Raw genomic sequence first — 15,000 nt, 5'->3', positions numbered from 1 at the left:
CACGGGTATGAAGCATTGTCAACATTTCTTGCAAGGATGTGTGTGGATGAATGCGAGTTGATCTTTAAATACGTCGGTTACGAATGACAGAGGCAAAAATTGGATTCAATAGTCTGATGTCACGTCGCTCAGCAACAGCGGCCATCGTTGTTCTAAACAAAGAAAATTGGTACTTTTCATTTTTCATACTGGATAGAACTTTTTATATGTCTTGTGATCAGAATGTGTAAAAGTCAAAACATGATCAGATTTATAATGTTTTCTTTTTACACTTTTATGCTCGTCGGAGAAATATTTCATAAGGGCGTCCGCCATTGTTCCGATAGTTTTGATCCAGTTACTAAGATACCATGCATCATTACGAGGGAAGTGACGTTACAACTGTTGAAGCGTATTGTCCTTGCTTTACTAAATTGAAAGAAAAGTACAAATCGTCGAAAGAAAAGCATTTTTGTGAGGAGAACCTAAAAAAATACGAACCGATGTTTTAGTCACTTTTTTTTTGCATAGGCTTAACTCTCTCCTTACCGATCATTTTCAGTATTTTCCCAAAATGGCAGGCTTACCCAGCAGGCGAATTTATTCTTTAAACTCAATCAAGCTCTCTACAAAACAACTTTATGTTCTTATTAATCAAACAAAGACCATTTTGATGTACAAAATAAATCTGAATAAGAAAAAATGTATATTTAATCGTAAAAATGTGACGATTTTGCTGTAGGTGGTAAGGAGAGTGTTAAGACTAGACTAGTAAGTCTTTTACCAGACTGATAAAGGACTAAATCTGGACACCCTACATAAGAATGGGTCCAACTTCTTCATAGTTATAAGCATTCCAGATAATGCATGAATAACTCCTATGTGTCATATGTTGTTACCCACTGTCATAAACCAGCATTTCATTATGTCGGGTGAGCTATCTTTGAATCTTCAATCTGAACCACAGACTACTACAAGTAAAAGTGTAGTTTAATATGTCTAATTTGGTTTATCATCATAAACCTGGCCTTTTTTTCTATGTTCCGTCCACAAATCAAAGTTAATCGAGCTCAGTCAAAGACATTCATATAGAGATTAAATCGCACAGCGTCCCTGGTTTCATATAAAAGAAAATGGCGGCGCTCGACCTCTCACAAGCCACTTTTGATGACGTTTTCCCCCTGTTGTCCCCTCTAGTCCTGTATTCTCTATCGTCTGAACTGCCCGGGAATCCGCGAGGGATTTGGCAATTTTTACGATTTACAGAACCAAAAGCAATAAAAAAAAAAACAAAAAAAAAAAAAAAAACGGTTAGAATATTAAAATTTTAGTGTTCATGTAAATCTACTATTTTAACTTTTTAAAGTACTATTTTATGATTTTCGCATTATCTTAATTTGAATTTGATACTTTTAAGAATTAAAATAAATTTAAAACGTCAGATTCATGTTGGTATAATACCGCATTGAGAAAAAAAGTCACATTCTTACATGCATTGTCCCAGCGGTTAAATACAACTCAAATAGAATGATCAAATAGATAATTTTCTTCTTCTTAATATAACCCGACACACTCATTAACCCTCTCCTTACCAGCCATTTCAGAATTTTCGCCAAAATTTCACATCCACCCAACACAAAAAACATTTTCGTACTCAAACAGAAAAGCAACAAGCACATTCTATACACAATATTGTTCGACAATATGAACTCTATTACAGAATGTCAAGTTATTATAGCTACAGCAAAATGAAATGAAATCTGGATTAGAAAAGTGACGGTTGTATCGTAACAAATGTGACGATTTTCCAATAGGTGGTAAGGAGAGGGTTAAGAGACTGAACATTTTAAATTATTTTCCTATCCAAAACAGGAAAAGAATTTTACTTTCATTTCTTTTAAGGATATCATCGTAAATTTATTTGATTTTAAGAGAAGATAAGATAAGTTAAGATAAGTTAAGATAAGATATACTTTATTAATCCTGAATGGAAATTATCATAATGTTACACATCATTCATCGTTATATTAGCACATATTTATACACTGTCATGAACTAATTGATGAAAATACGTAGCTAATTAAAATCAAAATAAACATCAAATATAATGATTTTACTTTTTAATCCATAAAGATGGGTCATGTTTACATCAGATCCAGCAAGCAAGAACTACAACCTAGATAGTCCTGCAATGAGATCGCAATTCAACGCTACATGTACGTATCGCCTGAATTCTGATATAAAGTGGACTTTTGGAAAATTAAGGAATAGACCACAACCTTCATTGGATTACGGTGAGATATAATTGCTCTACAATAGGGAATGAGATTAGCGGAACAGTAGCGTCCCTTGATTGAACGTCACCTTACAGAAAGAACGCCAAAAAGGTTTTGCGCATGAGTCTCTCTCGTCCTCGCTTTCAGTGAAGTGTCTCATGCTGCACAACCAACATGACGTTCTCTCTCTCTAATAACTTTTCCACTCGTGACTTCCAATCAAGGGACGCCACTCTTCCGCTAATCTCATTCCCTATAGCGACAGAAATAATAAACATGATATAAACGTCATAGCAGGGCATACTCCAGAGATCACAAAGAAACAAAACATTACCTATAGCCGAAAATACTCCAGAAAGAACAAAGATGATAACGTTTTTAATCGGGAAATACTCCAGGTTATGCACCACATGAAATAGACAGGGCATAATTGGATTCAGCAAGGCCAGTCATCGTGGTTCTAAACAAAGAAAATTATTACTTTTTATTCTTCAATCTGGCTAGAACTTTTCATATGCCTTGTGATCAGAATGTGTAAAAGTCAAAACATGATCAAATTTATGATTTTTCTTCCTCTGGATACGCTTTTATGCTCGCCGGAGAAATATTTCATACGGGCGTCCGCCATTGTTCCGATAGTTTAGAGCCAGTGTTACTAAGTTACCATGCGTCATTAGGAAGGAAGTGACGTTGCGACTGTTGAAGAGTATTAGTGGTTTTTACGTTAGACATCGACTTCATCGTTGAACAAATGCTGTGAAGAAGAAGGACCACACGGAGATTCATTCACCTACTTTTGTTGACCAGTCAGGGTTCACTTCACCAATCCTTTTTTGGACGATATCTCTGCCAATGGAATGGAGGACGGCATCCACCAACACTCCAAGATCTTCGATTGCTGTCCTCCCGCCGAGAAAATTGAGGTTCAAAGTCGTCACTTCTCGTCATGCTCTCGGGTCCTGTAGATGCTGAGGTCGACAGGCTGCCAATGCCAACAATAATCACAGAACAGTCTTTGCTGGAAGTACAACGGTATGTGCGCGTATGTGGTGACCGTGCGGCCGCAATCCAAAATGACTGTATCTACAGTCAGTGTTAGCCTCGAAAACCACTCATCATTCAAGTTGCAGGTCTTCCACAAAGGTGGGCCTGCATTTCATTTAACCGTTGCCTCGTTGAGCTCCAGCTTTAGTCTATTTGTAAATGAAAGAGAGGCTATTTTATACACGGTTCTTCTCCTTACATTTACCCGCGGGTAACCGAGTTTCTTAGTCGTGAGTCGGGTATGAACTGTGTAATAAAATAGGCTGGTAATCACATGAATACCACGGAGGACAGGGAAGGCACTCATTGGTGGCAATTCAAAAAGATTACTAACTCGATAAACAGGCGTCGTGTCCCTCCTACATGTTATGTGTTGCTGTTGTCCAGGGATCCCTTGTAAAGCGCTTTGAGCACATTTAGTGGATATTGCGCTATATAAAGCTCATTTTTGCCTACAAATCAAATATTACAGTCATAGTATTATTTAACATATCAGTATAGAAATATACATGTTGTCAAACTAGACCCGATGCAATATAACGTCAAAGCACATGTGTATGTAACCAACAATAGGAATATAATGTACTCATAGATATAATGTAAATGTTGCTGCTCGAAGCTCGAAGAAATAAATAATAATGTGAATTTGATTGTAAGTTTCAATTTAATAACATAAACAGATCAAATGAACGTTTCGGGTTTCCCCTTTATCAACAAAACAGAATGAATGAAACACCACAGATCTGTGGTGTTTCATTCATTCTTCTGTTTTGTTGATGAAAGGGAAACCCGAAACGTTCATTTGATCTGTTTTTGTAATTAAATTGAAGCTTACAATCAACTTCACATTATTATTTATAACTCATATATATAGTAAATTGCGGTATTTGTAGTATAAACCATCCGATACAATAACTCTGTCCTCTTCAGTTCCAAGTTAGAACCCCCTAGTTGGAATCTATTTTAGCTGAAACATAACCTTGGTCTTTTCTCGAAAAGATCCTAGAGAAATATATTTTATTTATCGTTTTAGTTAAAAAAGGGCACTTAAAAATCAATATAGAATTGAAACAAGGTTTATGCTGAAAAGTAACCTTGGTCTTTTCTCGAAAAGATGCTAGTGAAATACAATTTATTAATCATTTTAGTTGGAAAAAGGTTAAAAATCAATATAAGGAATTGAAATCAGGTTTATGTGTATCAATTATTAATATATTCTCCAATGACATTCTGTTCAAAACAGACGGTATTTATAATTCGAAAGTCGGGCTGATCGCTTGGTTTGTGAGTCACTGTCAAACATTTGGTAAGAGAGAGGAATACGTAGAGAAGATGAAGGCAGTCACCAAGATAGACATCTTTGGGCTGTGCAGCAACATTAGCTGTGGCAACTTCAATCACCGGAAAGATGACACCACTGCCTGCCTCCCAATGCTGTCGGAGAAGTACAAGTAAGTGTCTCTGTGCTGTAGAGGTATCTACTGTCTTTGACCGTAGCCATTGTTTATGTTATAGCCTGACACTGAAATCCAAAAGGACTGGCATTTTGACGTCATTATTTGTTGTTGTTTTTTTTTACACCGCCTAGTGATTTGTTGTTAGTAGAGCTCATGGAAACAAGTTATTTCATTGGTTGAACTATTGAATACAACTCACGATTTGTTTTCTTTTGTGGCAAAAGACTGGCATTTTGACGTCATTTTTTGGTCAGTATCAGGCCATAACATTACGTAGGCCACGCTTTCATTCGCAACCCAACCTAAATAGTTAAGTCTCAGATTTCGAAATGGCGATAAGACTCTCGAAAGTTCGGTTGCCAGTAAAGAAGGCATTCAGCAATTATTTCTAAGTTTTGTCTGATATCAATGTTAACTCTCTCCTTACCAGCTTTGTTCAGAATTTTACCCTAAACTTCACACTCAACCAACACAAAAAATAGATTTGTCAAACAGAATAGCAACGAGTATATTCTATATTTTGTTCAGAAAAATGAGCTCTGCAACACAGTGTCGGGTTTTATTTTATAGCTATAACTATAACAAAATGAAATCAGAATTTTTAAAAATGTTGGCTGCATCGTAACGAATGTGACGATTTTACTATGGGTGGTACGGATAGGGTTAAAGTCGAAGGTAGGACTGGTATAAAATATCAAGAAATTAGTCCAGACTTTATCAAGCTCCGCGTATTGTACGTTATTACATTATTGTCAGGAAACAAAAATATTTTAAAGAGACGGAGCACGCCGAGAGCATGGTATGGTGATTACCTCGGATTGTAATTGCTATATTTGTTTAAAGCTCACCAGATCACCACTTCAATATCGGGACAAATCATAGATATTCTCAGGATTTTTCAGGTTTTGACTTACAGTTCACGACAAAAAATAAAAATCACTAATTTTTCAAAACCTATTACTATTTTTTAAAGATTTTGGTTTTGACCTGTTGATGTAATAGATTTGGGACTAAATTTGATAAAATCATATCATTATCATCGTTATTACTACTATTTTAATTACTTTTTCCCCCTATTACAAGAGCTGTGACCTAACAATAATTGCCTATTTGGACAATAAAGATTTATTGTCTTCTTTCTTCTTCTTCTTCTTCTTCTTCTTTCTCTTATTTTATTTTTTTTCTTATTTCTTCTTTTTATTTTTTTTTTTTTTTTTTTTTTTTTTTTTTTTTTTTTTTCTTACTTTTATTATTATTATTATAAGCGACGTCGTTTCTATTAGACAGCTTGCATTGCCTTCGTCCGCAGTGTTGAAAAAATGATCTTGAATGAATGACTTGTGATGTCCTAGAATATCGGAGTTAACCTTTGTTTCGTGAATGGCTTTTTCTTTAAAGCGGTCCTTGAAGTTTTCTAATTGTTATTTAAAGGGCTTGTAGTCCAATATTTAGCGCGATTTTTACAGAACTAGTATCTGCGTTGGGAACAAAATTGCTTAACCCTCTCCTTACCATCTACAGTAAAATCTTCACATTCGTTACGACACAAAATACATTTTTTCTTATTCAGATTTATTTTGTACATCACAATGATCTTTGTTTTATTAATAAGAACATTAAGATGTTTTGTAGAGAGCTTGTTTGCGTTCAAAAAATCAATTTTTCTGCTAGGTAAACCTGTCGTTTTAAGAAAATACTGAAAAAAGGAGAGAGTTAAAACTGTGCTCGCAGTGTTTTGGTCATTCATGTACAAAAATAACTCAATCGTTCCTTAATCATTCATATGATAGAATGTTGACCGATCTATTTTTGTCCCCATTGTGTCTAAACTTACAAAGTGACACGGTAACTAAGGACTATAGACTTCAATCACAATTGTGTTTTAAAACTATGTTTGAGCTGTTCACAAAGCGGACAAAATTATGACATATACAAAACATCTGTTTCGTCTTTAGTAAAAATGTCTTTGACAAGCAGATAGGCCTTTCTCACTTTGAGTGTTATTTTTGTGATGAGTTCCTTCAGTTTTCATCTTAGTAATCGGATGTGTCATACATAATGCTTCTTTGAATAGTATGTCAGCCAAAGTTATTGGTAATTTAAGCGCTTAGTGTCTCGGAGTTATAGCGCTATATACGTTTTCAGCATTATTATTATTATTATTATTATTATTATTATTATTATTATTATTATTATTATTATTATTATTATTATCATCATCATCATTATTATTATTACAAACGATTTTAAGTATAGACATGGGACTACATTATTGAAACATCAGTAAAAATTCCATTGCTCAAGCCAGAATGGTCTAAAATCCCATCACGTGACGTGATATTTTTGTCCGATCATCAACCCAGATTTGGAATTCCCTTTCAGTTTTCAACCTTATAACAAACCCATCCCGGAAAAATTGTCCATAAACCAAATTCAATACTTCCTCTTTGAAATTGTATAACATTTCAGTTCTTAATGTAAAATAATAGATCTGGGTTGGCGAGACAAGAAAGCCCCATCCAATCGGTCCGTGATAGATTTTGAACAGCGAACCACCCCCCCCCCCAATAAAAAAATAAATAAAAAAACAAAAAAAAAAAAAACAACAAAAAAAAAACAAACAAACAAACAAACAAAACAACAAAGACAAAAAAAAAACAAAAAAAAAAAAACAAAACAAAACAAACAAAAAAAAAACAAAAAAAAACCACTAACAAAAAAAAAAAAACAAAAAAAACAAAAAAAAAAAACAAAAAAACAAAACAAAAACAAAACAAACAAAAGCAAACTCATCGTTTTTTTTTCTCATCGTGCCCCAATTATTGATTCAGAGGAGATAACCTATCGCGCCCAACACTGAAAGGTTATATATTTCATTGTTACTTCCCCTTACTGATGGATGGGCCTCATTCCAAACACCCGTTGACAAGCTGACACATCACTTATTTTTGTATTGGCCCAAAAGTGGATGCATAAAAAAAAGAATACAATGGTAAAGTAATGCTTAAGGCAACAACGGTTATTAATAATTGTATTATATATATTAATTAATATATTCATTTTATTTTATTAATTTTATATATTATTGAATGATTACTATTTTGTTATTTTTTTACATCATTTTGGCAATGCTCAAGAAGAAAAAAACGACTATAACTTCAGCAACACCGTTGTATTAATAGGTCACGTATAATATGTGCATGTTCGAATTTTACAAAACTTTATAACCAAAATAGGCGAGTGACAAAGGTTGTCTCCCTTGTGTAGATAGCATATTTTTTCCAGGCTTTGTAACACACAAAAAGGGACTTTACAAAATAAATCAAAGTCATTCTGATGTCCTGAACAAATTTTATTGAAATCAAGAAACAATGCCCTATTCCACCATGTGCTAGGCAGGCAGGTACAATGATCAATATGAATCACTATTTCTAGTGAGACATAGTTATGAAGCCTAGGTACAATCGAGTCCATAGTTATCTGGAACTACAATACAACACGTGCACAAGGATAAACGAGTAACCTGCGTACACACGTATGTCTTAGTTCCGAAAAATCTAATAATCGCCTACAGCTCATTCCGTCTCATGTTAATTGCGTTGACGAGGATCCCTTTAAGGCTTTGACAATTATATTATCTCTATATAAAGCTTAAAATTAATTTTAAAGAAAAAAAAGAAAACCCAATATAAAGACAACATATGATTGCACGACAAGTACAAGATTTAGATGAACACTATAGACAGTTGCACAAAGGCAAGTAACATCCAACGTTGTGTTTTCACATAGAATCGACATCAGATGACTAGAAACCCTTTAATTCTAAAATATTTATTAATAAAAAATGTATATTATTGAGATTAAATATACATCGATTATAGACTACATTTTCCATGTAATATATTAAATAACCTTAAATTATATCATTTATATGTAATTAGTGCAGCTTGTGTTTTACAGAATGAGTCTATTATAAATGTGTATTATTATTATTATTATTATTATTATTATTATTATTATTATTATTATTATTATTATTATTATTATTATTATTATATCATTATTATTATTATTATTATTATTATTTATTATTATTATTATTATTATTATTATTATTATTATTATTATTATTATTATTATTATTATTATTATTATTATTATTACCATATTTAATCCCTTATAACAATGCTGAATTTCCATGAACATGTCATCTAAATGCCCAAGATTTTGATATAAAATGATTCATGATCATAAAAATTCAACTTTGTGAATTCCGCAGGTTTTACCTCTCGTTCGAAAATGCGTTATGTGAGGATTACGTCACGGAGAAGTTTTTCAAGATCTTCAAGAACATTAATGTCATACCAGTGGTGAGAGGGGGTATTGACTACAGAAAACATTTCCCTTCAGGAGTCTTTATCAATGCAGCTGATTTTGATGTAAGAGATAGATAAATACATACATACACACACACACACACACATATATATAATATATATATATATATATATATATATATATATATATATATATATGTATATATATGGGTACATGTGTGTATGTGTAAGTAATATATTTATGTACAGTGTGTATATGGATGTGTGTGTGTGTGTGTGAGTGTTTGTGTGTGAGTGTGTGTGTAATTGGATGCGTGTGAGATTCTGTTCGTATGTCCGAATCTGCAGTGTGTAATGTTTTTTACTGATGGTCAATGTGAAGCGCTTCGAAGCTTCGGCATAAGCGCTATATAAATGTACATTTATTATCATCATTATTATTATTATTATTATTATTATTATTATTATTATTATTATTATTATATTATTATTATTATTATTATTACTATTATTATTATAAACATTGCTAAACATGCTTGATGCATCTCTGATTAGGACGTATGAATAAGCATTGAGTGGATATTGATTTGTATGCAAACTTATATTCCTTTCATAAGATTCGATTAAATCTTTTATTTAGGTAATATGGAGTCTTTAAAAACGGTATCTTTGTTACCTCAATAGTTAGATGCATAAGTCTTAACTCTTGTGCGGCAATGTGGTCTTGTGGTATGACACTCGCTTTCGGATCGGAAGGTCCTGGTTTCGAGCCTCGCGCGCGGCGAATAGTTGTGCCCTTGGAAAAGACTCTTTATTCACATTATCTCACCGTACTCAGGTGTAAAATGCGTACCTGGTTGTCAACAGCGTTGTCTCTGTCCGAAAAATTGTAATATCGCCTAACAGGCGTCATGTCTTGTTCTTCGCGTAATTGTTGCTGTTGGTCAGGGACCCTTTGTAAAGCGCTTTGAGAAAAATGAGTGGATATTGCGCTATATACAATCTCTAGTTTTTTAAATAATCAAAACGACGAATTCATTTAGTTTTTTTCGCAGAAGCATTTCTACAATATTCCTCACATTAAGGCACATTACATGGATATCTTTAACTTTTGCTTTCGAATCTCGGGGTGTATGCACTAGACTATATTGCCGTTATTAAAATTGGGATGGTTGGGGTGATAGGTGTGCGCCTATGTGGTCTAGTTGTATGACACTCGCATTCGGATCGGAATGTCCTGGGTTCGAGCCTCGCGCTCGGTGCATAGTTGAGTCCTTGGAAAAGACTCTTTACTCACATTCTCTCACCGTACTCACGTGTAAAATGCGTACCTGGCCGTTAACAGCGTTGTCTTTGTCCGAAAAATTGTAATATCGCCTAACAGGGGTCATGTCCCGTCCTACATGTTAAATGTTGCTGTTGACCAGGGACCCCTTGTAAAGAGCTTTGAGCACATTTAGTGGATATTGCGCTATATAAAGCTCATTTTTTAGGCTCCACGACGTCTCCTAAATGTGAGGATGAAAACAATATAAAATGAAAGCAGCTTTACGAAACAGTATTGGAACTATTTAACTATTACATGGCCTATTTGACTTGACATAACCTGACATCAGACAGACGTTTGTTAAAGGCATCTCAAAGAGGACAGCGTGGCTCAGTGGTACGGTCTTTGCTTCGTACCCAAAAGGTACCGAGTTCAATCGCCCTGCCGCTCTCTGTGTGGCCTTGAGCAAGTCACCTCGCCCTAGCTCAATTTGCGGCGCTGTACTGCGGCTGACGCCTGAATTATTCCAGTCTTCCTTTGGAATAGACTCTAGAGACATATTTCTCCTATTGGATGAATAAAGGGAAGTTTATTTCTTTTTTTTATTTATTAAAAAAATGCAAGTGACCATAAAATTGATCATCAACCTACCATTATTTTTAAAAAAAAATTTAATTACGCCTTTCCGCCACGGCATCATAAGATCCCGCCGCCTAGGCATGAAGGAATATAGATACACTTGTTTGATCATCATCATCATTGCCTTTTTCACTATGGGTCAGGGTATAGGCCACAGACAAACAGTTTCCATCCTTCTCTATCCTGAGCTAACTTTTTTTTATATCATTCCATGTCTTACCACTTCTCTGTATATCAGCTTCTTTAATTCTTCTCCATGTTCCTCGTGGCCTTCCCCTTGATCTTCTGCCCCTGAGGGTTCCAGTCCAATACTTTCTTTGTTATAGTGGAGTCATTCTTTCTAAGCGTGTGTCCAATCCACCTCCATCGTCTTCTTCCTATTTCCTCTCCCACTGGTTTCTGCTGTGTTCTTTTCCATACTTCTTCATTTTTTTATTCTATCCATCCATTTTATTCTGAGTAGCTTACTAATTACCTTTACCTTTACCGATGTTCCATGTCGGACACGACGTTGGAGATCACGGTTCGCCAGCTCTCTCTCTCTCTCTCATCTGCGAGTTTCGCACATTGGTTTATGGGGCTTCCTACGTACGCTGCGACATTTCCAAGCCAGCTTGTCCTTCTTCGTCCTCGACCAAGCTTGCCTTCTATACTTCCCTCTGCAATGGTCTTCTGCAGTGAGTCGTGCCTTCGGATGTGGCCAAGATATCGGGTTATCCTCTTTCTAATAGTTGAAATGATCGTTGTTGATGTTATTCCTAAAGTTTGGAGTACTTGATGATTTGTTTTCTTTTCTTTCCAGGATACACTTGCAATTCTTCTATAGGTCCACATCTCAAATGCACTGAGTTTCTTTTCTAGGTCTTTGTCAGAGACCATGTGTCACATCCATAAAGTAGTGTTGACCAAATGTAGCATTTTGCCAGACGTGTTTTTGTGGTAAGTGATAGGTCGTGGGATGTGATTAGGGAATGCATTTTTGAAACTTTACTCTTGGCCAATGCAATGCTTACTAATACATATTGTTTTCTTCACCTCTTAGTCTCCAGAAAAGTTAGCACAGTACCTGGTTGACTTGGGCAAGGACAAGGAGAGATATCTGAGGATGTTGAGGAAGAAGTCCAGGTGGGTGAGAATACGCTTCAACAGTCATGACGTCACTTCCCTCGTAATGACGCATGGTAACTTAGTAACTGGCTCGAAACTATCGGAACAATGGCGGACGCCCTTATGAAATATTTCTCCGACGAGCATAAAAGCGTATCCAGAGGGAAAAAGACAACATTTTAAATCTGATCATGTTTTGACTTTTACACATTCTGATCACAAGGCATATGAAAAATTCTAGTTAGCATGAAGAATAAAAAGTACTGATTTACTTTGTTTAGAACCACGATGGCCGCCGTTGCTGGGCTACGTGACATCAGACTACTGAATCCAATTGATTTGCTTCTTATTTATCATAATGGCCTGGTGACTCTTGATCGAACCCGGGAACATTGAAATAAATAAAATAATAAGAAAAATAATTGAGCTTTTATATAGCGCAAAATCCACTAAATGTGCTCAAAGCGCTTTACAAGGGTCCCTGGCTAGCAGCAACATTTAACGTGTAGGACGGGACATGACGCCTGTAAGGCGATATTACAAATTTTCGGACACAGACAACGCTGTTAACGGCCAGGTACTCATTTTACACCTGAGTACGGTGAGAGAATGTGAGTAAAGAGCCTTTTCCAAGGACTCAATTATGCGCCGAGCGCGAGGCTCGAACCCTGGACCTTCCGATCCGAAAGCGAGTGTCATACCACTAGACCACATAGCCGCACATTTGAAGGTGTCATTAAGCTGAATGGCAAAGGTAAACAAAGTGTCATCGTTCATAGATGCAAAAAGGGAAACAATGTGATCAGTATCAAAATATTTCTATTTGAAAGTATCAAATTGATAGATCAGACACTTGTGTGAGATAAAGATGTGAAACAGTGCCCGACCGTAGCCATCGTTAACTTATAGATAGTTCGAAGATGACGTAACTCAGGTCTTTGTTATTGTTTTTTGCCATCCGCGTTTATGAGTAATGCTCACTTAACTGTATTAACCCGACTATAAACGTTCAAGGATACACACATTTTGTGTGTTGGTCCGTTATACTTCCGGATGGCAATGTTATGAGCTTCTTAGCCAAGGGCATACTATCTATAGCCTGACATTGACCAAAAGATGACGTCAGTCTTTGGCCATAAAAGAAAACAAATCGTGAGTTGCATCAATAGTTCAACCAATGGGACCACTTGTTTCCAACGACAACTCACAAGGCGGTGCAAAAACCAAATAATGACGCCAAAATGCCAGTCTTTCGCCACAAAAGAAAACAAATCTTGAGTTGTATTCAATAGTTCAACCAATGGGACCACTTGTTTCCATGAGCTCTACTAACAACTCACGATGCAGTGCAAAAAAAAATTATGACCTCAAAATGCCAGTCTTTTTGGGTTTCAGTGTCGGGCTATAACTTAACGATGGCTACGATCAGGCAAAGCAAGAAAGAAAAATACATGACAAAAATCAGCCTTTTTTTTTTATTGAGAAGCGTTTTGGAACTATTAATTTTTTTTTTTTGTATTCTTCTGCCATTGCTTGGCACACACTTTTTCAGATATTAAAAACATTTCTTCCTCTGCCTGACATTAATATATCTTGGGTTAACAGTGGTAATTTATTATTGACCGTCGGATCGTAGTAATAGATTTCTATGGTAATAATTTTGATATGAAACGAATTACTCTAAAAATACTCTCAGTTGTTATTATGTATTTATGGCGTTTAGTATTTAATAAAAAAAGAAAGAAAGAAAGAGAGAGAGAGAGAGAGAGAGAGAGAGAGAGAGAGAGAGAGAGAGAGAGAGAGAGAGAGAGAGAATAAGTAGGACTGAAATATCTGTTCAATGTTATTTTTATGATTTAACGTTATAACAAGTGTAACTAAATGACAAATTGCCATATTTGTGGACAAAAAAGATTTATTATTATTATTATTATTATTATTATTATTATTATTATTATTATTATTATTATTATTATTATTATTATTATTATTATTATTATTATTATTATTATTATTTTATTATTATTATTTATTATTATTATTATTATTATTATTATTATTATTATTATTATTATTATTATTATTATTATTATTATTATTATTATTATTATTATTATTATTATTATTATTATTATTATTATTATTATTATTATTATTATTATTATTATTATTATTATTATTATTAGCATCACATTGTTAATCCCATAATATGTATCTATTTCATTTCGATTTCAAAGGTGTGTTTATTTTTATAGATAGAATCATTTCATTTTTGTGTGTTTCTTATTATTGTGAATATGTGCATGTCTCAGTGTGTGTGTGTGTGTGTGTGTGTGTGTGTGTGTAATCTATTATATTAATACAAATCAATCTTACTTCACGTTGGTATCTGTCATTTTACAAAAGTATAGTTTATTTGAGAGAGACGATACAATTTATTTCCATACTGAACGAACCTCTAATGAAAGAATACTAGTCATGTGACCATACCATGCAAATTCTGTCATGAAGTTTGAAAAGGTAAGGTAAAGAGCAAGATGGAGATAATATATCATAGCACAATTAATTATACTGGAGCTTAAATTTACATTTATCATCAATTCAGCTTCTTTGGGTGAAACAATGCCCGTTGTTGATGATGCTAGTGTGCATCTGTGTGAGTGTGTCTATGTCAATATTGTATTGTTATAAATGTGTAACCAAATGACAAATTGACACTTTTTTAGGACAATAAACATTTATTATTATTATTATTATTATTATTATTATTATTATTATTATTATTATTATTATTATTATTATTATTATTATTATTATTATTATTATTATTATTATTATTATTATTATTATTATTATTACTATTATCATTAACTACTAAACAATAGACAAGAAAA

At 34.1% G+C, this 15,000-nt stretch overlaps 1 protein-coding gene across 1 annotated transcript in view; it reads left to right on the top strand.

Annotated features, from left to right (window-relative positions):
- Positions 1–15,000, top strand: part of LOC144966945 (alpha-(1,3)-fucosyltransferase C-like) — a 22,154-nt gene that overhangs the window by 6,138 nt on the left and 1,016 nt on the right. Inside the window, exons 5-8 of the mRNA XM_078903640.1 lie at positions 2,113–2,273; positions 4,543–4,750; positions 9,036–9,195; positions 12,042–12,124. Coding sequence (XP_078759766.1) covers positions 2,113–2,273; positions 4,543–4,750; positions 9,036–9,195; positions 12,042–12,124 — 612 coding nt within the window. The remainder of the gene's footprint in view (positions 1–2,112; positions 2,274–4,542; positions 4,751–9,035; positions 9,196–12,041; positions 12,125–15,000) is intronic.

This window comes from Berghia stephanieae, chromosome 3 (assembly GCF_034508935.2).
Source record: "Berghia stephanieae isolate SIO BIC M18660-M18661 chromosome 3, UCSD_Bste_1.3, whole genome shotgun sequence".
Taxonomy (NCBI): domain Eukaryota; kingdom Metazoa; phylum Mollusca; class Gastropoda; order Nudibranchia; family Aeolidiidae; genus Berghia; species Berghia stephanieae.
The sequence above is the reverse complement of the archived record's forward strand: the minus strand, read 5'-3'. Positions and strand labels throughout refer to the sequence as shown.